Below are 24,096 nucleotides of genomic sequence, written 5' to 3'. Positions count from 1 at the left end.
GGATTGTATATGTTCTCTTTAAAGGAAAAAAAATTTTGAAGTCCATATAAGTTATTAAAATATAACCTAAATATGTGCATTTATAAAATTAAGTGTAATACCCTTATAGTCCTTACAGAATTTAAGGAATTTGCTAATTAAGTGGAAGCAAGGCCATAGAACAAAATAAACATTAATGTGACAGATGATATTTTACTGGCACTAGATTGCTGTGGGTGTAATTCTGTATTTATTCTGATTTTGTATTTTTTACTTCAGTAACACTAATGCAGAGAATGTTTGATATCTTGTATAAAAGAATGTAACTTCAAAGAATTGTTTGCTAGTGTTGAATAATCAGAGCTCATACCTAATTGAAACTTTATCAGCAGGTAAGCTTCAAATTGCTAATAATGTAATTTTATCCAATTACTGTTGGAATTGGCAACAGAAAAAGTAATTATGGATTTAAGATAAAATTATCATGAACCATTACAGTTTATATATCCAAATATATGTATATAATATTTCTGCTTGCCACATGGACATGGTACTGATAAATAGAGCCCACATTCTTTTGAGTTCTACATGTCTGTCTATATTGTGTGCCCTGCAGTGATTCACTTCTAAATCTACTCTTTCCTTATTGAATGAACTCAAACCGTCATGAGATGTCCCTTTACTCATTGGCCTTCATTTGATATGAATGCAATTGTGAACCCAAATTTGAGAAGTTTGGGATCAGTAAATGGAAATTAAGAAGGCAACTGCACAAATTTTCAGAACCTTTAATGTGCTAATTCATGTTGTGATTCTGCAGGAAGTGAATATATAATATGCCTAGTTTCTGGAGCTTCCTGTAGTTTGTTAGTGGACATTCCAAGGCAAATCAATCACTTTCAATTACTATAAAAGGTGTTTTTTTTTTCCCCCCTAAATTTCTTGTGTCTTTGAAGCATTCGTTTTCTACTTCATATGGTTTTTTTTCTCCTTTGTATGCAGTAGTCTCTCTCTCTCTTTAAGGTACTTACTGTCAACAACGGGAAGTGGAGGCCATTACTGAAGGCGTTGAAGAAGATGAAGGATTTTGCTGTTGTGAACCTGGCCATATTCCTCATGTGCTTTCATTTAATGCTGCATTTAGCCAGCGCTGGCTAGCTTGGGAAGTGATAGTCACTAAGTATATTCTGGAGGGTTATAGTATCACTGACAATAGTGCTGCCTCTATGCTTCAAGTCTTTGATCTTCGGAAAGTCCTCACCACTTACTATGTCAAGGTAAGGGTGTGTGCCCAGGTAGATCTTCTGACAGTTCTGAGTTCTTCTTGGAAAAGACTTTTTTTTTTTTTTTTTTAATATACTTGTGCTTTGCTTCTAAGTAGTGATATAAATTCTATAGTATTGGGGTGCCTGGGTGGCTCGGTCGGTTAAGTGTCTAACTCTTGATCTCAGCTCAGGTCTCGATCTTAGGTCGTGAATTTCGGCCCCACTTTGGGCTCCACACCCAGCTGGAGTCTATTTAAAAAAAAAAAGGGGGGGCGCCTGGGTGGCTCAGTTGGTTAAGCGACTGCCTTCGGCTCAGGTCATGATCCTGGAGTCCCGGCATCGAGTCCCACATTGGGCTGCTCAGCAGGGAGTCTGCTTCTCCCTCTCCCGCTCCCCACTCTTGTGCTCTTTCTCTCTCTCACTCTCTCTCTCAAATAAATAAAATCTTTAAAAAAAAAAAATTCCCTAGTATTCGTTAAGTCAGTGAAGTATACCTACTAAGGTATTGCTGTGTCTTTCTTTAGTGGAACTTATTTCATTTGTTCATGAATAATAGCTACCATATGTAGATTATATGTTTTAGGTACTGGGGCAAGGAATACGCATACGCATATGTATACATATATATGTCTTACCCAGTTTTCTGAAGGAATATTACATCTCTGTTTTGCAAGTAAACAAGAATCAGAAGTTACCTGCCCAGTGTCCTCTACTTAGCAAGTGGAGTTAGGGATTTAAAATCTAGGCTTGTCCAGCTCCTGAGCCCTTGCTATTAACCACTGCTTTGCACTGCTTTCAATAACCTGAATAAAAGTATTGCAAGATTTGGAAGGTCCCCCAAACCACCCTCACTTGTAACACCAGCTGCAATTTTGGGTCCCCACGGACTACTCTCTGGTTCAGTAATTTGCCAGAAGGAACCACAAAACTCAGCAAAGCCGTTACACTCATGGTTAGGATTTATTACGGTGGAAGGATACAGATTAAAATCAGCCAAGGGAAGAGGCATATAGGGCAGGGTCCAGAGACACCAAGGCATGAGCTTCCAGTTGTCTTCTGTGAGTGCAGTTGTGCAGATAATGCCCATTTCTCCCAGCAACAATGTGTGACAGTACTCACAGACTGTTGTCAACCAGAGAAGCTCACCTGAGCCTTGGTGTGTAGAGTTTTTATTGGAGTCTAGTCACCTTGATGTGGTTTACTGCCCTCATGGCCAGCCTTAGTTTCCAGCTCCTCCAGAGGTCATGGCTGTAAGCTCATGGGGAAAAAAGACTCTTAAGAGGCAAGACATTCCAAGGGAATAGAAGTTACCTCCCAGCACCCAAGGGCAAAGACCAAACCTCTCTTGGGCAGGGTTAATTCTTTACTATACAGGTGTTCTCTTTTTGCTGAAGATATAACAAGATTACAGCAAGCTATGATTTGGCAGCTTGCAGGCAAAGCCAGTATTTTGAAGAGGGAAATGTATGCTAAATTTTAGTGACCCATATCTGGATTTTCCATATCTGTGTTACTACCTCTGTGTACCACTTTATTTGTGCTGATTGGGATGAATGTTAGTCTTATAATTAATGGTTGGTTAAACCCAACCTCAGGAAGCTAAATAGAGTGATTTTGCAATTTTTACATGCTCTGTGTCTCTGTGTGTATATGGCATTTTCTATCTCTGGTTCTAAGTAGGTATATTTCTGTTGCTTTACTATTCTATTTCTATAACTTGACCTAGCATCACAAGATGATTTAATAACTTTCTATGAGAAATGCATCACAGTAAAGTTTTTCTCTCTCTTAAAATGTCCTAAATTCAAAAGCTCTAAGATCAATAGAATTGTTTTGAATTTGTCTTGATGAATTTATGGTTGTGACTTTTAAAGTAAAATAACTGTTCATCCAGAAAGGCCTGAGGTATATTTTTACAGCATTCCTAAAATGTATTCTTAGGGTATTGAGCTAGAATAAAATATTTTTTAGTTATACAATCAGTATAAACTGTTGGAATTTATTTAATGAGGAATTAGAGTTAATTCAAACTGTAACTTGGGTTTTGTTTTTTGCTTTTTTTTTTAATCTTTTCCCCTTTAGGGTATCATTTATTATGTTACAACTTCTTCTAAACTGGAGGAGTGGCTAGCCAATGAGACAATGCAGGAAGGACTACGTCTGTGTGCAGATCGAAATTATGTTGATGTGGACCCAACATTTAATCCAAACATTGATGAAGACTATGACCATCGACTGGCTGGCATATCCAGGGAGAGTTTCTGTGTGATTTACCTCAACTGGATAGAGTATTGCTCTTCCCGAAGAGCAAAGGTAGAGGTTTTGTACTTTATTTGTAACTCTTTGAGTCCATTTTTTCAGAGATGGAAAGAATATCCCCATTTGTTTTTATGAGGTCAGTTTTTCCAGACCTTCTTCTTTCTGACCATCTTCTGGGTAAGAGAACCTTCCACTTGTTAAAAAGAAATTCAGAGGTTGAGGGGAAGCAGTATTCCACAGATAACCATCAATTTGGTTTTCTTTACTCTGGTATAGTCGCTAGTAGGCTAATGGCAGCTGTCACTAATAGCCTGCCTCCACCTTATGTCCAGAAACAACTAATTAATAGATAGAATATTGTATTTTCAGGAGAAGACGTTATCAGTAATGATGTATGCCGCTAAGTATTTTCTTTGAGATGTTTTGCTAAGATCCTAATACTTTTTAAAAGTCAGGTTTGTTTGTTTTTTTTAAGTATGTTCCAGTATTATAAAGCATTAGATTTTATTTAAAGGTTTCAAAGAAACTCCTCATATACATTCATACTTCATTTTAAACTGATTTGTTAAGTTTCTTCTCATTGGAACTATTTAAAGACCTAGAAATTATGTATTAGTTGAGTTCTTCATCCTCTCTGATTTATTAGCTGTCTTCCTATTTGTTAAATACCTTTATACCTTTCTGATAACTAATGTTCTTTGTTTTTTAAAGCCACTGGATGTCGACAAAGATTCATCCCTGGTGACTCTTTGTTATGGACTTTGCGTTCTGGGACGGAGAGCTTTGGGGACCGCATCCCACCATATGTCCAGGTAAGGAAGGCATTTCTGTTTTCAGGAATAGAGTAGGAGAAGCTGTATAACGTAGATCTGAAAAGTCTGAAATAGCTTTTCATGGAAGCATTCTATGCTAATTTATTGCAAAAGTCTCTTCTGATACTGTTTTTTTATAGATCTTTTGTTGAACATAGTTGAGTTCTCCCAAGTGGTTAATAGCTGGCTTTTAAAAATCACACATGTGCGGTAACTACTAAGAATTTAATGGATTTAAGACATTTTTAAAAATAATCGCCCATAAAGTTTGATTGGTCTCCTCCCATTTTACATCTATTTTTCTAATGAGTTACCTCTTTTTATTTTTCCATATTTCCTTGTAGGTTTTTTTTTGTCCAGAGCATTTGTGCTTTTAATATAGTTAATATAGTACATTAGATTTTTGGAAGTATAAATATAAGCTGGATTTCTTGACATATGCATCTGAATGAATTAGAACTAAGAAATACTATATATTTTACATTTCTTTTGTGATTACTACATGTTTTCCATTTAAGTTTTTGTGACTTATATACTCTTTGTCTGTTGTTTATTTTCATGGGCTTATTATTATAGTGGTTCGTAAACAAGGGCCCCAGATCAATGGGCCCCTGTCCCTTGTGATTCTGACTCAGGGGTTCTAACATTAGTATAGTCATTGGACTCTGTATTTGCAAAACACTCCCAGATGATTCTGATGCACAACCACATGTAAGAATCAGTGTAATGGAAGTTCTTTGTCAAAATATGTAAATTTTTATCTCCAATCCTAACAGTAATTTAGAGTCATTCCTCTATGGATTGCATGCCCTATTTAAGGGAGATTTCCGTATTTCTTCAATTCGAGATGAATGGATCTTCGCTGACATGGAATTGCTAAGGAAAGTCGTAGTCCCGGGAATCCGCATGTCCATTAAACTTCATCAGGTAAGAAGAGGAGAATTATAATGCATTACTGGTGTTTAATGGCACTTCTTCATTTGACTTCCAAATTACGTTTCTTAGGAACCTTTTGAGAAATATTATATGAAACACAGAGAAACATGATTTATGCCAAGATATTAGCTCTTAGAAGCCTGAACCTGTGTTTCTAAGGGTAAATGTGAATATTAATATCAGAGAGTGATCTGGACATGAACTTGAGGAAAACTGTCAGCAGTGACAGACTAGAAATAAAGCTCTCTGGCCCTTATAATTCTTGTTTTGACCTCACATTTCACATAATTGTAATTCAGGCCTCTTCTGTAGGGGAATGTTAGCCATCTCCCAGTGCAGTGTGGTAAACAAACATCTCAGGAGGGTTGTGAGCGCTACTGTTACTGAGCGATGAGCTTCATGTAGCATGTTATATAGAATAATGGGTGGTTAGGACAGATTTAGCCTTAGTTAAATAATCCTAGTAGGGTAATAAAATTAAAATGTGGACCCAAAATATATATCCAGAGCCCTGGATCATTTCAAGACTCTATTAGGAAATTAAGTACTGGTACTTGCTACTCTAATCATTCTACTGAACAATAGTCGTCAGATCTGATGACAAAGACCACATGATAAGCCTCATTAAAATGCAACTGCTGTACTCAAATCTGTTTGAATCTTTTTTTCCCCCAAATAAAGGGTGAATTACTCCTCAAGTGATTTTACTGTGATCTAAACTGTTAGAATAAAGTCACTGTTCCATATTATTTAGGAGATTACTGACAAGGGATATATTATTTGAAAGTCTCTGTGGAAAATGGAAGACTATTTTGAGGATCATGGAGAAAATACACATTTGGGAACAAATAGAGTTGTCTATCTTCAGACTACCTTTACAGTTTTGAGCCAAGTCAGTGTGTTTAAATGAAAAAGATAATGACTTTAGATTAAAATGTTTTTAAAACTTTAGAATTTCTTAAAAGGCACTGATTAATATATCTATGTAAGAAATACTCTGGTTTATACAGCATGATTACCTAACAGCTCCAGATCGACATCTTCAGTTAATTCTAAACATTATGACAGGTGTTTCCTCTCCAACTGTCAGAGGAGAAACTGAGGCACAGGGAATTTTCTGATACCTTAGGTCTTTGCCCCTGTCTCTCCCTACAGGTGCTCTTACCTGTTGCTGCCAGGTCCATTTCCTTACGTGTTCTTTTGGCTATGGCATTATTGCCTGTGACAGTGTTTCTCTACCTTATATTTGGCCCAACACACTTGGGCTACACACTACAGCTCACTCTCATTAGCCATGACTAACAACAACAGTGACAAACAGTGGGGGTAAGGAGTTGGAATCAGGAACCCGGGAGCCATTGGAGGGCTGGTGGCAGGGGGGAAGATAGAGAATGCAAATGCAGCCTGGAGAAATTCCATAATTCTGATACACCTTTGAGGAGGGTGAGATCGACCTGTAGTAGCCAGAAACAACCACTTAACTGAGTTTTGAGCCAGATGTTGGGTTGCCCATGAGGGACTCTTGGGCCAAGAAAAGATCTGTAAATCAGTACTGGTAATCTCCAAAGTTCATACTCATATATCATACTCACATATTTCATGATTTATATACTCACGAAAACCCAACCCACAAAAGTAACAATAAGCTTATGTATTAAAAGAAAGGATATGCATACACATTCCATACAACCCAGCAATTCCCCTCCTAGATAATTACCTAAGAGAATGGAAGTCTATGTCTACACACATGTGTGCATAGCGGTTTTAGTTGTAATAGCCCCAAACTGGAAACAACTCAAATGTCCATCAACAGATGAACATACTAATTATGGTATATCTACATGATAGAATATTACTTAGCAGTAAAAAGAAATGAACTGTTGTTAGATACCACAACATGAATGAATCTCAAACATTATGCACAGTGGAAGAAACCAGACATTTTAAAAAGAGTACACACTGTATGATTTTATTTATATAAAATCTAAAACAAATCAAACTAGTCTATATCCACAGAAAGCAGATTAGTGATTCCTTAGGATGTGGAGATTGAATGCCAAAAGACAAGAAGGAATTTTTTGGGGTGATGGAAAGTTTTAGATCTAGATTGTGGTGGTGATTACATGGGTGTGCATATTTGTCAAAATGCATGTAACTGTACACTTAAAATGGTATAATTTATTTTATGTAAAGAAAAGGTTTTGTTCCCGGAAAGCTAGAAATATAAAATTTCTCTTAACTCTTGCCTCTCAGACAGTCCTTGATAATGTGTGTTTAGCACACCTTGTAGGTGTTTTTAATTTTTGCTTTTTCCTTTACAGTTTTGTTTTATTTTTTAATTCTCCAATTGACTGTATTACATTTTTACTTTATAAATAAAAATGGTCATAATCTGTGTGATATTTAGTAAATGTACAGTGTTGTACAGCATATTAGTGCTCTCACATCCATAATACCACCACAATCCAGAAAATTGTTTTCATCCCAGATTGGTAGGTGAAGACTCAGAACTCAGAGAAATTAAGCAAATTGCCTTTTTCACATGTTCTCCTGTTCTTGTCCTCTATTTAATCATTTTGTAAAACACTTTACCTCCTTATTTGTTTTACCTTTTTCATTAGTCTCTTTGAAGATACATGGTTGTTAGAACTAAAATAAACTAATCAGGGGCGCCAGGGTGGCTCAGGTGGTTGGGCGTCTGCCTTACAGCTCAGGTCATATCTCCAGGTCCTGGGATCAAGCCTCGAGTCGGGCTCCCTGCTCAGCGGAAAGTCTGCTTCTCCCTCTGCCTCTCCCCCTGCTTGTGCTGTCTCTCTCTCTCTCTTAAAATGAATAAATAAAATCTTTAAAAATAAAATAAAATAATCAAAGTCCAGTTTGGCTTATAAGTGATATATGATGAAAATCTTATAGTGTGTGGTTGAGGACAGGGATCATTTTTTACTAATCTTTATATCTTCATTGCTTAGCATGAGGCTTGGCAGCCAGTGAATGTAAAATGAATGTTTCGTTTTTTTAAAAAATATATATATCCTGTGCATTGGCTTATAACTTTTCAAGTATATTTTTAAAATGCCTTTGAAAACTTTTCCCAGAACTGGGAACATTTTCTCTTTGTATTTGAAAAATAATGAAAAACGTTAAGAAGTGAGCTTCACGTGAACCAAGAGTGAGTATTCCCATCATCCCATACCATTGTATGGCCCTTCCAAGAAGCAGTCACTGCCAGTAATTTGATGCATATATTTTCTGATTTTCCTGAGTTCATAGACATTTCCATCCATATGTACAAATATTTTCCTTTGTGCTACATAAAACGATCTGTAACACAAGCTTTTTCCCCCCTATTTAGTATAACATGGATACTTTCTAAGTCAGCACGTACAGAGGCACCCCATATTTTTAACGGCTCTGTAGTATCCTAGGATATAATTTTTAACTACAGTTTATTCAACCATTTCCCTATTCATGGACATTCTGCTTGTTTCAAATACTTTGCCTCTAAAACAGTAGTCATCCAACCATCTTAAGCCCAGTGAAAAGAAATATTTGAGCAAGATTCAGCATACTCTATTTTGGCATGCCTAATAATTTCCAACTTTGTCCATTTTATTAAGAGTATAACTGTTATGTCTGTCTGCACTTTTATTTTCCATTCAAAAATTGTACCAACGCTACTATACAAAGATAGGATTCCTTCCCTAAAGGAACTGTTTCCTAAAGGAGAGTGCATCATATGATGTCTAGCTATCTGCTGGTATAGGAAAGTGAGCTCAGTATTTAAAAGAAAGGTCAGGAGGGTTGGTGTATGATGTACAGAGGTATTGTAAGTTGTAAATGCTAGTTTAGGCCACGTTCTTTAGAAGCAGAGTCGGAGTCCAGGATTCCTGTGCCAGAGATGACAGGGTGCCCTCAGGGGAATTTGTAAGGAAGGGAGGGAAGCAGGAAAGAACAGGGAAGGAGCTAAGCAAAACTGTTTCAACTGAATTCTAGCTTCCACTGGTTTAGAGTGAGTTCTGGAGTGTCAGTATCACCAGGAGTTACATGGTGTACCTTGAGCCCCCCACACCCAAGTGGGGAACAAACCTCCCCTGGCATTTCCTGCCCAGGCAGCTCCATCAACTGAAGGCAGTTCTGAGAGGAGGGAATAACTGTGAGCTGTTAAGAACCAATGCTCAAAGCATTGGAGAGGGGAGTGCACCAGCTTGGTAAAAGAAATCTGGACAGGTACAGGGGAGATGCTCCACAATCTGGCTAAAAGCTAGTTTTCTAATTTTTTTTTAGTATTTTCTAACTAGACCCTAAGTTCCATGAGAACAGTGCTTGTATCTGTCATGCTCACTACTCTTTCCCCAGTGTCTAGCACAGTGCTGCCTGGCAACGTAATGGAAACCCAATTCCCCAGAGAGACTTTAGGCTGTCATCACCTGTATGTTCTTCACTGACCTGTGCTTCTCCCCTGTAGGGTGTCTTGCCTGGAGCTCTCTCCCTTTCCAGCATAGCGCCTATCTCCAGCCACTGCCATTGTCTTCATTCTTTCAGATCCAATTCAAAACCACCTGCATTGTGTAACTTTCCCTAATCACAGCAGCTAGACTTGACAGGTTTTTCAGTTAACATTTGTAATCATATACTTTTAAAAATCAGAATGATAAATTCTCTTTAAACATGTGTTCTAAGTCCTGGCTTAATCATTTACTAACTTTCTAAACCTAGGAAGCAGCTATGACTCTTTGAACTTCAGATTTGATATTTGCAAAATGCCGGTATTATGTACTGAACCTGCTTGGCAAGGTTGTAAGAGTTCAGGGAAAAAACATGTTGCAGAACTTTTTACATTATGAAGCATTATTCACATATATAGTGAATACTTTTGTTATTCTCATATAGGCTAGTCCCTAGATGTGGAGGTGCATCACTGGGGAGCTTGCCTTCTTACACTCACCTATCTCCCCTCAGATATCACACACAGTCTGGTCACTTGGCTTGAGTAGAAATCAGTTACTTTACCTGGTTGTAAAAATTTATCAACCTCCCAACTATGAATATCTATGATTGTATACTCCTCACTTCAGAAGTTCAGACTCGTGTTATGGTTATGTGGGTATACATCCTGGATCCACTATTAATTTGCACTGTTTCTGAAGGGGGGATAGATTCCACATATTCCTTTTTCATCCAGGCTCTCTGCCATAGAATCCCCCACATGAGAGGTATTAAATAACAGCTTGTGGAATGCAGGAGTGGTTGTTACATAGACCAAGAGATTTCTCAGGGAAGACTTGACTAGCTTCTTTAGGACTAGGACCCTTAATCTTATTATCTTAACTACTTGAGATAAAATGCTATATTGGAATCATTCTAGAGATGTGGCTTTATGTTAAAAATGCCTCGTTAAAAAGAAACACTGCTGGGCGCCTGGGTGGCTCAGATCGTTAAGTGTCTGCCTTCGGCCGAGGTCATGATCCCAGGGTCCTGGGATTGAGTCCCGCATCGGGCTCCCTCCTCAGCGGGAAGCCTGCTTCTCCCCCTCCCACTCCCACTGCTTGTGTTTCCTCTCTCACTGTGTCTCTCTCTGTCAAATAAGTAAAATCTTAAAAAAAAAAATAGTATGGCAATAATGAGCTAATTCCTAACCTGGTTAAATTTAAGACTGTCTTCAACAATAATAATATGTGCGGATATGAAATACTCATATTAAACCAGTTTTTCAGAATTTTCATTTAGTAACTGATTAGTAACTGAAGAAGCGTTTATCATTCCAGTGGAAGTCCTTCTCTTCCTGTAAAGTTTATATTTTTTTATTTCTCTATTTAGGATCATTTCACTTCTCCAGATGAGTATGATGACCCTACTGTGCTCTATGAAGCCATTGTGTCTCATGAAAAGAACCTCGTAATAGCCCATGAAGGGGACCCTGCGTGGCGGAGTGCAGTCCTTGCCAACTCTCCCTCCCTTCTTGCTCTGCGGCATGTCATGGATGATGGCACCAATGAATATAAGATCATCATGCTGAATAGACGCTACCTGAGCTTCAGGGTCATTAAGGTAAGTTTTTGAAGCATTTATTTGTGTCTGGGGAAAAAAAATGGACGTTACATAACCTTATCCCAACTTTAAAAAGTGAAACTCTTTTTATAGAAAAAAAAATGACCATACTACATTAGCATTGATTGTTTATGAGCACTTAATTTGATTTATTTTGTAATTTTTTCTATCCTCTGAAATTTTCTCATGTGCCATAAAGTCTTAAAATTTTTGCTTATTTCTGTTTTGGCAGTCTTTTATCTATTATATATGCTCTCTGGGCAGCATCTCTTCTTAAAAGATCAGCACTATATTGCTAATTTGATTTCCAGGTTGCAAACTAATACCACAGCTTGTACTTTTTGTTGTTTTTTTTGTTTGTCTTTTTTTTAAATTAGTTTCAGAGGTAGAATTTAGTGATTCATCAGTTGTATATAACACCCAGTGCTCATTACATCCAGTGCCCTCCTTAATCCTTCACCCAGTTATCCCTTCCCCCCACCCACCTCCCCTTGTTTGTTGCTTTTTTAAACATCTCATGGCTTTAGGAGACATAATTTCTGAAATTTTATTTTAATAGTTAATAATGATTCACTTTTTATCTACTTCATTTAATCAACCTGCAAAGTCACAAACATCCTTTTAACTCTGAATATTTGTTACTGCTCCTTTCTGTCAAATACATCTGTTATCTCAGTTACAAAATTCAGTGCATTATTAATTTGGAAAACCTGATATTTTTACCAGACAGACCAGGGAAAAGAGTTCTATGTGTGCTTATTATTTAACAGCCCACTGGTGACAATGGAAAATTGATGAACTCCTGTTCAGATGTGACCTACTTGTATTTATTTCCTGCTTTTCACAGTTGGTTCTCATATGTCTTTTGTATCCCTCCCATTTATACTCTTCTGTTTATATGAATTTCATTCTTGGCCCCTTCACCTAATTCCCATGTGTTCTGGTTTTCAGGTTAATAAGGAATGCGTCCGAGGTCTTTGGGCAGGACAACAGCAAGAGCTTGTTTTTCTACGTAACCGTAACCCGGAGAGAGGTAGCATCCAAAATGCAAAACAAGCTCTGAGAAACATGATAAACTCCTCTTGTGATCAGCCTATTGGCTACCCAATCTTTGTCTCACCCCTGACAACTTCTTACTCTGACAGCCACGAACAGCTTAAAGAAGTCCTTGGGGGACCTATCAGTTTGGGAAATATCAGAAACTTCATAGTGTCAACCTGGCACAGGTGAGCTGTGTGGTTGCATATTTCAGTGATGGTGTGTTCTGACTCTCTTCCTCGAGGCAGTTTGCATGAGTATCACCTGGAAAGCTTACAGACAAAATACAGATGCCATGACACAATATAAACCCATTCTGTCAGGAACTTTAGAAAGTAGTCTGAGCATTTTTATCTTCAGACTCTTATTAGATAAATCTCATGTACAACACTGGTTAAGAACCACTGATCCAGCATTTCGTAGAATCTTGAACAGTTCTCCTTTCTTTAACTTTTGTGACTGTATTGCAGCATAGCGCCACTATTAGGATGTGTGGGCCAACACCCAGCAAATTAGAGAAAAACCTAGGACACTTGAGCAAGTTGCTCACCTTCTGTGTTACTCCATTCTGGCAGCAGGGGGAGCACGCCGTACTTGCCGAAACCCTTCGTGCTACTACTGCCATTTTAACAATCCAGCCCTCACTCCGACCTCAGATCTCTCGTACCGTCGAGTGCGCACATGAATTTTTTCTCTGCCTTTTGTCTGGTAAATTATGGTGTTCAGTGTAGGAACATCATAGTTTGGTAGACAGTGAAGAAAAATCATAGAGTATCTTTTCAGTTTCTTACAAGCTTTTGTTTAGATCCTTAAATAACAGAACTTAAGAAAAACAGAATGTGGGATTAGGGTGGCAAACTCTCAAACAGGCATACTCAAAAAAAAAAAAAAGTCTCACCATTTTAACATCAGTTCCTATCCAAACAGAAAGAAGAACATAAACCACAGAGGTGGTCGAAGAAATTTCTTTTCAAAAATTATCCGTTGTGCTGGAATTGCATCAAAGAGGTTGAGTTTTCTTCCCTCGAGAGAAATGGTGTAGAGATTAAGGTGCCCAGCTGTCCTGGTTTGCGCAGGACTGAGAAGTGTCCTGGGAAGCAGGACTTTCAGTGCCAAACTGAGACAGTTGTGGGCAACCCAGCATAGTTGGTCACCCTAGATTTAAAAAAAAAAAAGGAAAAATGATTGCAGCAGCTCTCTTCCAAGTGTGCTACAGCAGAAATTAGGTTTTCAGGAGTTGCACACTTCAGAGGCACTGAAAAGACACTGGCAAGAATCCTGTTGCTATCTTAATGGTACAGTTTTGTTATATGCAGTTTATTATGGCTAAGGAAAGATGAAAAGATCGGGAAAGATGATAAAAAGTGAAGGTAGATTGGGAAGAATTGAGGCAGTGAGAGTAAGGGGGGGGATAGTCCTTAGGCCATTCTTTGAAAACATAGCTGCCTTTTTTTTGTTTCTAATATTGACTGCGCCATGAAGACTTTCAAAGATGAACATTTGTAGCATTAACCATTCAGAATAGCTAGAAATAGAGTAAGACACCTGTCTTGAAGTGATCGGGGGGTAATGCTGCTTACTCTGGTGTTTGTTCCTAGGTTAAGGAAAGGGTGTGGGGCTGGCTGTAACAGCGGTGGCAATATTGAAGATGCGGACACCGGAGGTGGGATGTCCTGCACCAGCAACAATGCCACAAGTGCCAGTGACCCCCATAGCAGTGTATCCCAGGGAAGCACTGGAAATCCAGCGCCAGGGTCGGGAGCAGGACTCCATCCACTGGTCACATCTTATCCTCCAGCACTAGGTAATGTGAAAACAAAGTATGTATTGAACTTAGCCTCTTAGTATGCGTGTATAAAGAGAATTATCTGCTGGGCGCCCAGGTGGCTCAGTTAAGCGTCAGACTCTTGATTTCGGCTCAGGTCATGATCTCAGGGTGGTGGGATTGAGCCCTGAGACAGGCTCCACACTGGGCGTGGAGCCTGCTTGGGATTCTCTTTTTCCCTCTCCCTCTAACCCTCCCCCCCACCCCCCAACTCCCCTGCCCCTCTACCCTCCCACTCACGCGTGTGTGCTCGCTTTCTCTCTCTGTCTCTCATCTCTCTCTCTCTCTCTCAAAAAGAAATGAGAGAATTCTGTATACCTACTTGGAATATGTAAAAAGAATATTTTGTTTGATTCCTGGTTGGACATTATCCTATTTATATTAAATATGTGTATTACTTAGAATATCATTTCTACGAAAGTATCTTTTTTTTTTTTTTAAGATTTTATTTATTTATCTGACACAGAGAGAGACAGCGAGAGAGGGAACACAAGCAGGGGGAGTGGGAGAGGGAGAAGCAGGCTTCCCGCGGAGCAGGGAGCCTGATGCGGGGCTCGATCCCAGGACCCTGGGATCATGACCTGAGCTGAAGGCAGACGCTTAACGCCTGAGCCACCCAGGTGCCCCTCGAAAGTATCATTTTTAAAGGCTAGTAATATTTAGTATAATTTATTTAACTTCTCTTTCATTGGACAATGATTTGGTTTCTCCTGAATGTTATAATAAACTTTGTAATCACTATTTTCTTGGGCTAGAGACTTTAAAAATGCAATCATTAAGTCAAAGTTTATGAGAATATTTAAGATTCATGACACATAATGCCAAAAATCTTTCTAGGAAGTTTTTGTTTTGTTTTGTTTGTTTTTTACCAGTTGGTACTCTCCCCAGTCATACATCGGAATGCCCATCCTGTAACCTTTCACCAGCGTGGAGTATTACCAGTTCCCATCTCTGCTCCCTGCTTGCTGAGAGGGATGGGAGAAGGGTGATCTTTAATTCGTTGTTATAATTTACATTGCTCTGATGCCTAAGATTGGAAGGTTTTAAATCAGTTTATCACCTGTTCCTCTTTTTGAAGTACCTGTTTAGTCTCTTGCCCATTTTTCTCTTTGGTTATCTTTTTCTTTTCTTTTTTTTAATTTAATTTCAAGTTAGTTAACATACAGTGCGGCACTGGTTTTGGGAGCAGAATCCAGTGATTCATCACCCACATACAACACCCAGTGGTCATCCCAACAAATGCCCTCCTTAATGCCCGTCATCCATTTACCCCATCCCCCACCTACCTCCACTCCAGCAACCCTCAGTTTGTTCTCTATAGTTAAGAGTCTCTTACGGTTTGCTTCCCTCTCTGTTTTTATCTTATTTTTCTTTCCCTTCCCCTTTGTTCCTCTGTTTAGTTTCTTAAATTCCACATATGAGTGAGATCATAGGATGTTTGTCTTTCACTGACTGACTTATTTCGCTTAGCATAATACCCTCTAGTTCCATGATTATCTTTTTCTTATTTGTATATTTTGTGTTTGAGTTTTTTCTCAGCTTTCTGTACTACAAATATCTTTTGCCATTCTATCCCTTGTCTTCCCATTCTCTTCCTAAGAAGGGTGGCTCATCTTCTTTTGACAAAAGTTCTTTATTTTAGTGTACAGCAATTTACTGATCTTTTCTTTTATGATTAGTACTTTTTATATCCTACTTAAGAAAATTTTTCCTATCCCAAGGCATGAGGGTTTGGTTTTTCTGTTTTTGTTTTTCACCAATTTTCTTTTTACACAAGATCTGTCATCCACCTGGTATGCAGTAGGAATCATATTTAATCTGTTTTCATATGGCTGGTTGGTTGATTCAGTACTGTCTTTTCCCCTACTGCTTCACATGAATGAGATGAAGTCTTAAGACATTTACTGTTAAGTTAAAAAAAAAAAAAATCCAGGGCGCCTGGGTGGCTCAGTTGGTTAAGCGACTGCCTTCGGCTCAGGTCATGATCCTGGAGTCCCTGGATCAAGTCCCGCATCGGGCTCCCTGCTCGGCAGGGAGCCTGCTTCTGCCTCTGACCCTCCCCCCTCTCATGTGCTCTCTCTCTCTCATTCTTTCTGTCTCAAATAAATAAATAAAATCTTTAAAAAAAAAAAATCCAATAGCATTGGAATTAAGACTCAAAATAGATGTATTACCAACATTTTGTATGTTCTTTTGTAACTTCTGAGTGAAAAGCTAGAACTTTCATTGTGCTTTTTTAAATGCTCTTATTTTGATCAGCTCTTTATTTTCAGATAGAAAGTACATGGAGCAATTTTTTCAATATAGTTAATTATTTCCTAATCTTCACATTACTATTACAATAAGTCAGGAAAAAGATGAACCTGAGGAATCATATCAAACCAACACAGAAGGACCTGCTATTCAGTTGGTGATTCATATTTAGTAGTAATCCCTTAATGGATATGAAAATTACAGTGTGGTATCACCATCTCTCTATAGACTGTGTAGTTTGTCATTGGAATGGATTGAAAGGACATTAATTCTATACTTTTGAGAAGTAGTAGTTACAGATCTTACCACATAGTAGATCCTTAATAAATATTTCTTGTGGTCTCATTTCATGAGATATTTCATTTCTGAAATATTAAAGAGGCATTCTTATTATTCTGAAATATTTCTGTGGAAGATATTTTAGGATTCATCTCAGTGTTAAATCCTGATACTTGCTGAAATTATATGTCTTGGTTTTGTCCCAGAATTTTAATTTTAAAAAGCATTAGCAAATTAAAATTATTATCAAAACCACACAAGAAAACAAATCTCAGATATTTATTTCTTTTTGACAACATTAAAAGTTTTAGGTATAGGGGTGCCTGGATGGCACAGCCGGTTAAGTGTCCAACTCTTGGTTTTGGCTCAAGTCATGGTCTCAGGGTTGGGAGATCAAGCCCTACATTGGGCTCCACGTACAGCAGGGAGTCTGTTGGAGATTCTGTCTCTCCCTCTGCCTCTATCCCTCTTCCAACGTGTGCGTGTGCACGCTTGCATGCTCTCTTGCACTCTCTCTCTCAAATAAAATCTTTTTTAAAAAAGTTGTAGGTATAAATATAAACTTTTTTTAAAAAAGTTTTAGGTATAATTTAAATTCAGTGAATTGACCAAGTAATTACTTAAGGGAAAAGCTCTTAGAAACTACAAAGAAAAAAAAAAAACCCGCGTTTGAATCATTGCACTTAGAATGCTGTTGTTGTTTATCCTTCGCTAGGCACTAGCCACAGCTCCCACTCCGTACAGTCAAGCCTGGTCAGACAGTCCCCTGCTCGCGCCTCAGTGGCCAGCCAGTCTTCTTACTGCTACAGCAGCCGGCACTCGTCCCTCCGGATGTCCACCACGGGATTTGTGCCTTGTCGGCGCTCTTCCACGAGTCAGATATCGCTTCGAAACTTACCGTCCTCCATCCAGTCCCGCCTCTCTATGGTGAACCAGATGGAGCCCTCCGGTCAGAGCGGCATGGCCTGCGTGCAGCATGGCCTGCCTTCTTCCAGCAGCTCCAGCCAGAGCATCCCGGCCTGCAAACATCACACTCTCGTGGGCTTTCTTGGGACAGAGGGAGGTCAGAGCAGTGCCACTGACGCCCAGCCGGGCAACACCTTAAGTCCTGCCAATAATTCACAGGCCAAAAGGGGGGACGTGATTTACCGAGTCCAAGTGAGTAAGCACCTGGTTCTTGTGCTGTTTGTGTCACTCATTTGTTTTTACTTCTCGTTTGTCGAGTGAAGGATTCTGATGAGAACACACCTTCCTGTTACTTAGGCTGAAGACTAGCATATGTTTGAATGTTGCCAGCTGCTGGTGTGTGGGCGTTGCAGTAAGGTCAGCCAGGGGGCTAAAAGGAATTCAGGAGGTGGCCCTCTAGATTGTTTTTTGTTCAGTTATAGGCAGTGGAGAACTTGAGACGCAACGAGTCTGTGAGAGAAATTTTGTTTGAGATTATGTAATTTGTCATCATCGAGAAAAAATTGAATTGGAAATGACCCGTATTTATTTGCAATATAGATTGTCGATCCCAGTCAGATTCTGGATGGGATCAACCTGTCAAAAAGGAAAGAGCTGCAGTGGCCTGAGGAGGCTATTCGGTTAAAAGCTGGGAGAAACAGCTGGAAAGACTGGAGTCCTCAGGAGGGCATGGAAGGCCATGTAAGTTCTCTCACGAAGCTGACCCATGCGCTCACTTTTTTGTAGCCTGACTGACTTGTTTGCATGTGTTTGGATAATTTATGCGTATGTTTTTTTAAATGTACCTTTTGCTAAATTACCGAACAGAATTACTACCTCTAATTTTGAGTGAATTTTGTGAATGTTTTTGAGGTCTCTCACTAACTTACTGTATTCTGAATCATCAGGTGATTCACCGATGGGTGCCTTGCAGCAGAGATCCAGGTACTAGATCCCACATCGACAAGACAGTACTTCTGGTCCAGATTGATGATAAATATGTGACTGTCATTGAAACGGGGGTACTAGAACTTGGGGCCGAAGTGTGAGCCAGTGTTTTATAACTACGTTTCCTTGCCCTCTCCATTCCAAGACGTTGGAAAAGGAGAGGAGTGCGTGGAAGATGCCTGCGGGTATTCCTTTGCTCCTGTATGGGAGAGACTTGGGACGGAGAGCAGGCTTGGTTAAGCGCCTCTCCTTCGCCCTTCACCCTGACTCCTGTCACTGTCTCCATCCCCAAATAAAGCTGAAATATTTTTTTAAGTTAGCTGCCGAGAAAACATTTTGCATGAAGGATAAAGTTCTGTTAAAAATACAATCTTAAAAAAAGCTTTTTCCTATGTATTGCCTATGCTTTACATCAACAAGCTCTTCATTTCTAAACTACGATCTCATATTTTTCTAATTTCTTTGCCAAAAATAATTGCCATGTTTTGTCACAGAACATGAAATCCATTTACCTTGATTTTTAAGAACAGACCAGTATAGAAACCTTCAGTTAGACATTTCGCAGTGTGAACATTTAATGTACAGTGAAAGAGACTATGAACAGACATAGATTTATTCCTTGAGCGCTAAAAACTTTAATGAGAAAACTGCACTAATTTTTTACAACAATGCACTAAAGTCTGAGATTTCTCAGAACATTTATTTATATATAAAAATAAAATACCATTATTTAAATTGCCTTTGGGATTAGCCCCTTCCCTTTCCTTAAACATACATAGCAGAAACCGTGCTGCTCATTTTCTGTTAGGGTGTGTACTTGATGCCAGTACATTGGGTGTTTTCTTTAAAATGAATGCTAAATCGCAAGACACACCGAGCTTCACCTTTGGCACTTCCCGGAGATAACAGTCAGCGCATCGGTCCTGTGAACACTACTGCCAACTCCTGTGTCCGATTGTCACATGAGCCCCAGCACCAGGTGCCCCAGGCCCTCTGCTTCTCTCCACTTGGGGCAAGCTCTGCTGGGGTCAGTGCTGGGAAGAAAAGATTTTTGTTTTTCAAAGACAAAGATGAACATCCGGGAATTTAAAGAAAGAATTCATTGCTTTTCTTGTAAGAGTTATTAGCTCTTGAAGTTATTCACAGGCAGTTCAGTTAGTCAAGCAGAATTTTTTCGAACGAAATTATCCCAATGGTGCAGTTCTTACTGATATATCCCTCTCTAAATAACCTCACCTTTTATTTTGCTCCTCTCTTCTTTTTCTATTACTTGAATTTTATTTCCTGTGATTTATAGTGTGTAGGTGTAATTTGAAATATTTATAACTGTGAAATTGACTTAATATGTTGTCTCAAATTTTATTGGTTTTTTTTTAAAATATGCGTGTATTCAGGGAAATATATAATTCAGATTTACAATTGGGCTAGGTGGAAACTGCAGTGTAGATTTAATTTTCAACTTTTGGCATTTTTTAGAGCCTTCAGAAAACTTTCCCCTTTTGTGTGAAACTCCAAAGACGACTGTGTATCTCCTCTGAGCATTTAGGAGCAGCCATCTTTCTACCCCGCTGTAAATGGGAAGTAAAAAGAAGCAGGTGAAATCGATTTTAATCTTGTAATTTAGTGAATCCAATGCACCCAAAGTGTTAACTCATTCAGCACGTGGCACTAGTCATATTTCCAGTACTCGCTGGCCACATGTGCCTGGTGTCTCCTGTATTGGATGGCACAGGCTTAAAGTGTCTTCTGATGAGGTGACAGGAGAGAGGAGCTGTCTCCCTCCTCGCTCCCTACTGTTGCTCCTCCAGAGTAGCATAACACTTCAGCAGAAGGAAGGAAAACTAAGTAGCTAATACACGCTACCCGACTGCACTTTCATCTGTTTGGCCCTTTTCTAATTTAAAATTTTTGTGGTAATTTAGGACCTAGTGTGCCTCGTGCTGATGTTTCCATACTTCACACTTTTCAAAATTTACTTTTTAAAAACATTTGTCGAGGGATTTCCTGAACCTTTACACAGAGGGTACCCTTGCTAAATTGACCAGTTAAAATGTATTTTCCTGATATTGTCGTGACATTCTGTATTCTGTATTTGCCTCATTTTGGCAAATTCACAGTATGTCATTAAGGTTCAGGCTTTTATTTTTCTCTTCTGAAACTGAATATATGATCTGTCTGTCTAACCATCTATATTTATTTAAGATATTCTCAAAGGAGTTATGATTCCTGCTGCTTGTTCTCTTTCTGAAATGAAGATGATCTTTTCATGGTCATTACCTAGATGGGAAGATAAATGGAGCCCTTTCAATCTTAAATGGAAGATAATTCATTTTTTACATGGGGGTAAAAAAAACCTGGGCTTCAGATGATTCAGTCTGAAGGGCTAGAATTATTTTTATTCCTAACTTCCCACCCCCAATTGTTAAACACATTACCATAGTCTAAAAACACAAGACTAGATTTTATACAGAACATATATATTGGGTCTTGATTTGGGGTAGCAACTATGGACATTCATCTCAAAACAAGTTGAATTTTATTATCAGATAGCCCTTTAGTGAATTTATGAATTAGGGACCCCTACCAGGAGCCCTGTTCTTATTTTTTTAAGTCTAAAACTGATAGTCTTTTGAAAATCAAAATACTTTTCTAATAATTATGTCAGAGGAAGCAGTGATAATTCAAAGAAAGATTCATGTCTTAACAATAATTGGACCTGAATTATTACATACAAATATACATGCTTCCATTAAGTAAGTTGATCGTACTGTCTTAGTCTACCTTTCCCACCCCACCTTGGAGAATAGTGAGCTGTTTGTTTAGAGTCCCTGATTAACTTTCTTCGTTAGTGTACAAGATTCTAGCATACATACACTAGCGTCTTTAGTTCACAATTGCCAAAACTTTCAGAATTCCATAATTTGAAAATAAGAATATGGAATTAAAATACTAGCTTTTTATGCATTTCCCTTAAACAGAGTTTCATTGATATCTTTCTGGTCTTTTTCTTGTTTGATTTTGTTTTTTCCTTCTTTTGAGAGAGAGTCCTGGAGTGAATTATAAATTGTTAGCTTTTTTTTCTTATTTCCTCTCATTCAGTGGCAAAAATCACTTTATAACTCGAAGTTAAGCTTTTGGTTACTCTTCCAGCTTATAACTTGGTGTGAGCCCTCTTTTTACACCGTTTTCAATACTTGATAAAACTTTAAATGTTCACATTTTTCTAAAGAATTCTAAATTTTCCAAGAGTCTAGATTAATATTAGCTGTTGATATTTAAGGGGCTTGGAAGAGTAGGTGGTGAGGCTGTATATTTTTAAGGTAAGAGGAGATTAATTACCTTTCAGGAAATTAATGAACAAACTTCATCAGTCTTCTGCCTTCTCTGAGTTTCTGTTATTGGAAGATGAGCTTCCATTAGATTTGAAGTGGTTTTAAAAATATTTCAAGTGTATCTGAGATACTTTTACTAATCCTTGAAACAAAGTAGTCAGTGTTTCTATCCTGAGTGAGGTGTGGAAAATTACTCTGTGTACCAGATGTCAGGCAATGAAAATATGTTTTTATGTGGAGACTAAGCTCATTAGGAAGATGTGTTTTTCTTCCTGGATTGCTTTGTTTTTCTATATTCTATCAAAATATAAAAAAAACAGCCTCAGATCTAAGCAAGGGTAGCCTAGCCTTAATAAATTCCGCTTTGCTTCCGAGTAGCATCCTTCTGCCTCTGCTTAGAAATTCTTCATTTGGTGGATTGCTGCATTGAGTCATCCATCCAGAACGAGGTCTTTTAAACTTATGCTTTGCCCAGAGTCTAAAATTATCTTCTTCTTTTAGTTAACTTTCAAAAATCTTTCCTCCTCAATATATGACTTGAGAAAAAGATACCTTAGTAATTTTGCTTAAGAAGTCTTGGAATTTATGTTTACTAGCTATTAAACTATAAACTGCTACCCAGATTAATTACTTTTTTGTTTATCTTCCTTATTCTTTCATTAATATAGACAGTCCTCCAGCCCTTTGTTTAAGCCCTCAGGATTCATTCTTACTCTTTTCTGTAGTGTAATATAATCACACAAAATTACTTTGCCTGGACACAGACCCAGTCCTTTTTCTTTTGATATGATAAATTGTTCAGAGAAGGTATACAACATCAATTTTTGTTCCAGAGGTTTTTCCATTAATTCTAAAATGAGTGGAAAAATAATGTCAATCAAGGCTAAAATGATACTTGGAACCTGTTAATGGCCTTTGAACTTTTGGTTTCAGTCTTACATGGACATTGAGTTTTATTGATGTAGAGAAAGAGGAAAGTCAGATAGGACCATGTATTTGTGCAGCATAAGTTTTAATATTACATTGGATATCTGTAGGGGTTTTTAACTAAGTATTTAAAAACTAGCCTCTCTCTTCTTCATTTCTCTGTTGAAAAAATCTGGTTGGTATACACCTAGGCCTTCTCATTTTTAACTTGTGAAATGTTTTGGTAAGAATTGTGACTGGAAAGGAATTAATTATTATACAAATAGATCTGGTAGGTATGTGAGTGGAGCATTAATTTTGCTTGAAACAAGTATATTTTCTGCTTTGAATCACCTCACCAGAGTCATCTGTCAAGAATTATGTATGATAAGAATTTCTCTATATTGCCTATTAGCCACATATTCTTCCTGAAGTTCTATTTGCGAGCTAAACTTTAATATCTGCCATTTTATGGAAGCAACACAACATTCTTTGGGGGAACCAGAGTCGATTGTCATCGCAGGGTTACATGACAACTCTGTCATAAGACTTATACCTATTATATAGGGTCAGGCCTTTTTTCTTACGCCCTCAGCTCTGCACCTGACAATTTATGATTCAGTGGAGCCACGCTAGAAGGAACAACAGTCGTGTAAGATGGTGGGAAGGATGGCTGCCTGGGTGTTACTTGCACAGATGACGCGATGCCCTGGGATTCAAAACAGAGTAGCAGGTAGAAAATGAGATGGCTGCTCCGGATGACTCTTGGGTTTAGAGTGACTGTGGTTAAACAAGATTTTTTATATGTGAAGCTTGATTCTGCAACCAAAATAACGGAAATGTGGGGGAAATCATGTCTGCTTATGCTTTTTAAAGCTTGTAGTTTAAGTAAAAATAAATTGTAAAAAACTGATTAACCCTATACAATGAGCTCTGCATGAGGAAATGGAAGGAAGAATACTAAAAGTGGTTCAGGAAGATCTGTGTGAGGAAGGAAAATGGGTTTCCCTTTTCTGATCATGGGCTCTGAAAGCATTCATTGCCTTTACCAGCATTCAGTATAAACCAGAGGTAAGAATATATGTACTTGCGTGGGTCCGTGAGTGTGTGTGCGTCTGAGTGTTTGTTATTCTAAATAGCTTGTAAATATTGTAGTGTTTAAAATGGAAAATAAAAGCTGAGATTGTTTTTTTTTCTTTGCAAATATATTGCATCAAAAATACAGTATTGACAGTGGATAAAACAGAGGAAATAAATTTTTTTTCATTTTG

The 24,096-nt window shown here is 38.2% G+C and overlaps 1 protein-coding gene across 1 annotated transcript in view; it reads left to right on the top strand.

The window, feature by feature from the left end:
• Window positions 1-24,096, top strand: part of PCNX1 (pecanex 1) — a 124,317-nt gene extending 100,221 nt beyond the window's left edge. Inside the window, exons 16-25 of the mRNA XM_081829749.1 lie at window positions 1,003-1,256; window positions 3,327-3,557; window positions 4,215-4,315; window positions 5,092-5,242; window positions 11,069-11,299; window positions 12,251-12,525; window positions 13,936-14,141; window positions 17,410-17,852; window positions 18,201-18,341; window positions 18,548-24,096. Of these exons, the coding sequence (XP_081685875.1) occupies window positions 1,003-1,256; window positions 3,327-3,557; window positions 4,215-4,315; window positions 5,092-5,242; window positions 11,069-11,299; window positions 12,251-12,525; window positions 13,936-14,141; window positions 17,410-17,852; window positions 18,201-18,341; window positions 18,548-18,688 (2,174 nt within the window). The 3' untranslated portion in view covers window positions 18,689-24,096. The remainder of the gene's footprint in view (window positions 1-1,002; window positions 1,257-3,326; window positions 3,558-4,214; window positions 4,316-5,091; window positions 5,243-11,068; window positions 11,300-12,250; window positions 12,526-13,935; window positions 14,142-17,409; window positions 17,853-18,200; window positions 18,342-18,547) is intronic.

The sequence above is a fragment of the Leptonychotes weddellii genome, chromosome 9, assembly GCF_054177405.1.
Source record: "Leptonychotes weddellii isolate Sample4059 chromosome 9, ASM5417740v2, whole genome shotgun sequence".
Classification (NCBI taxonomy): domain Eukaryota; kingdom Metazoa; phylum Chordata; class Mammalia; order Carnivora; family Phocidae; genus Leptonychotes; species Leptonychotes weddellii.
Note: the sequence above shows the minus strand (reverse complement) of the source record. Positions and strands in the feature narration are given on the sequence as shown.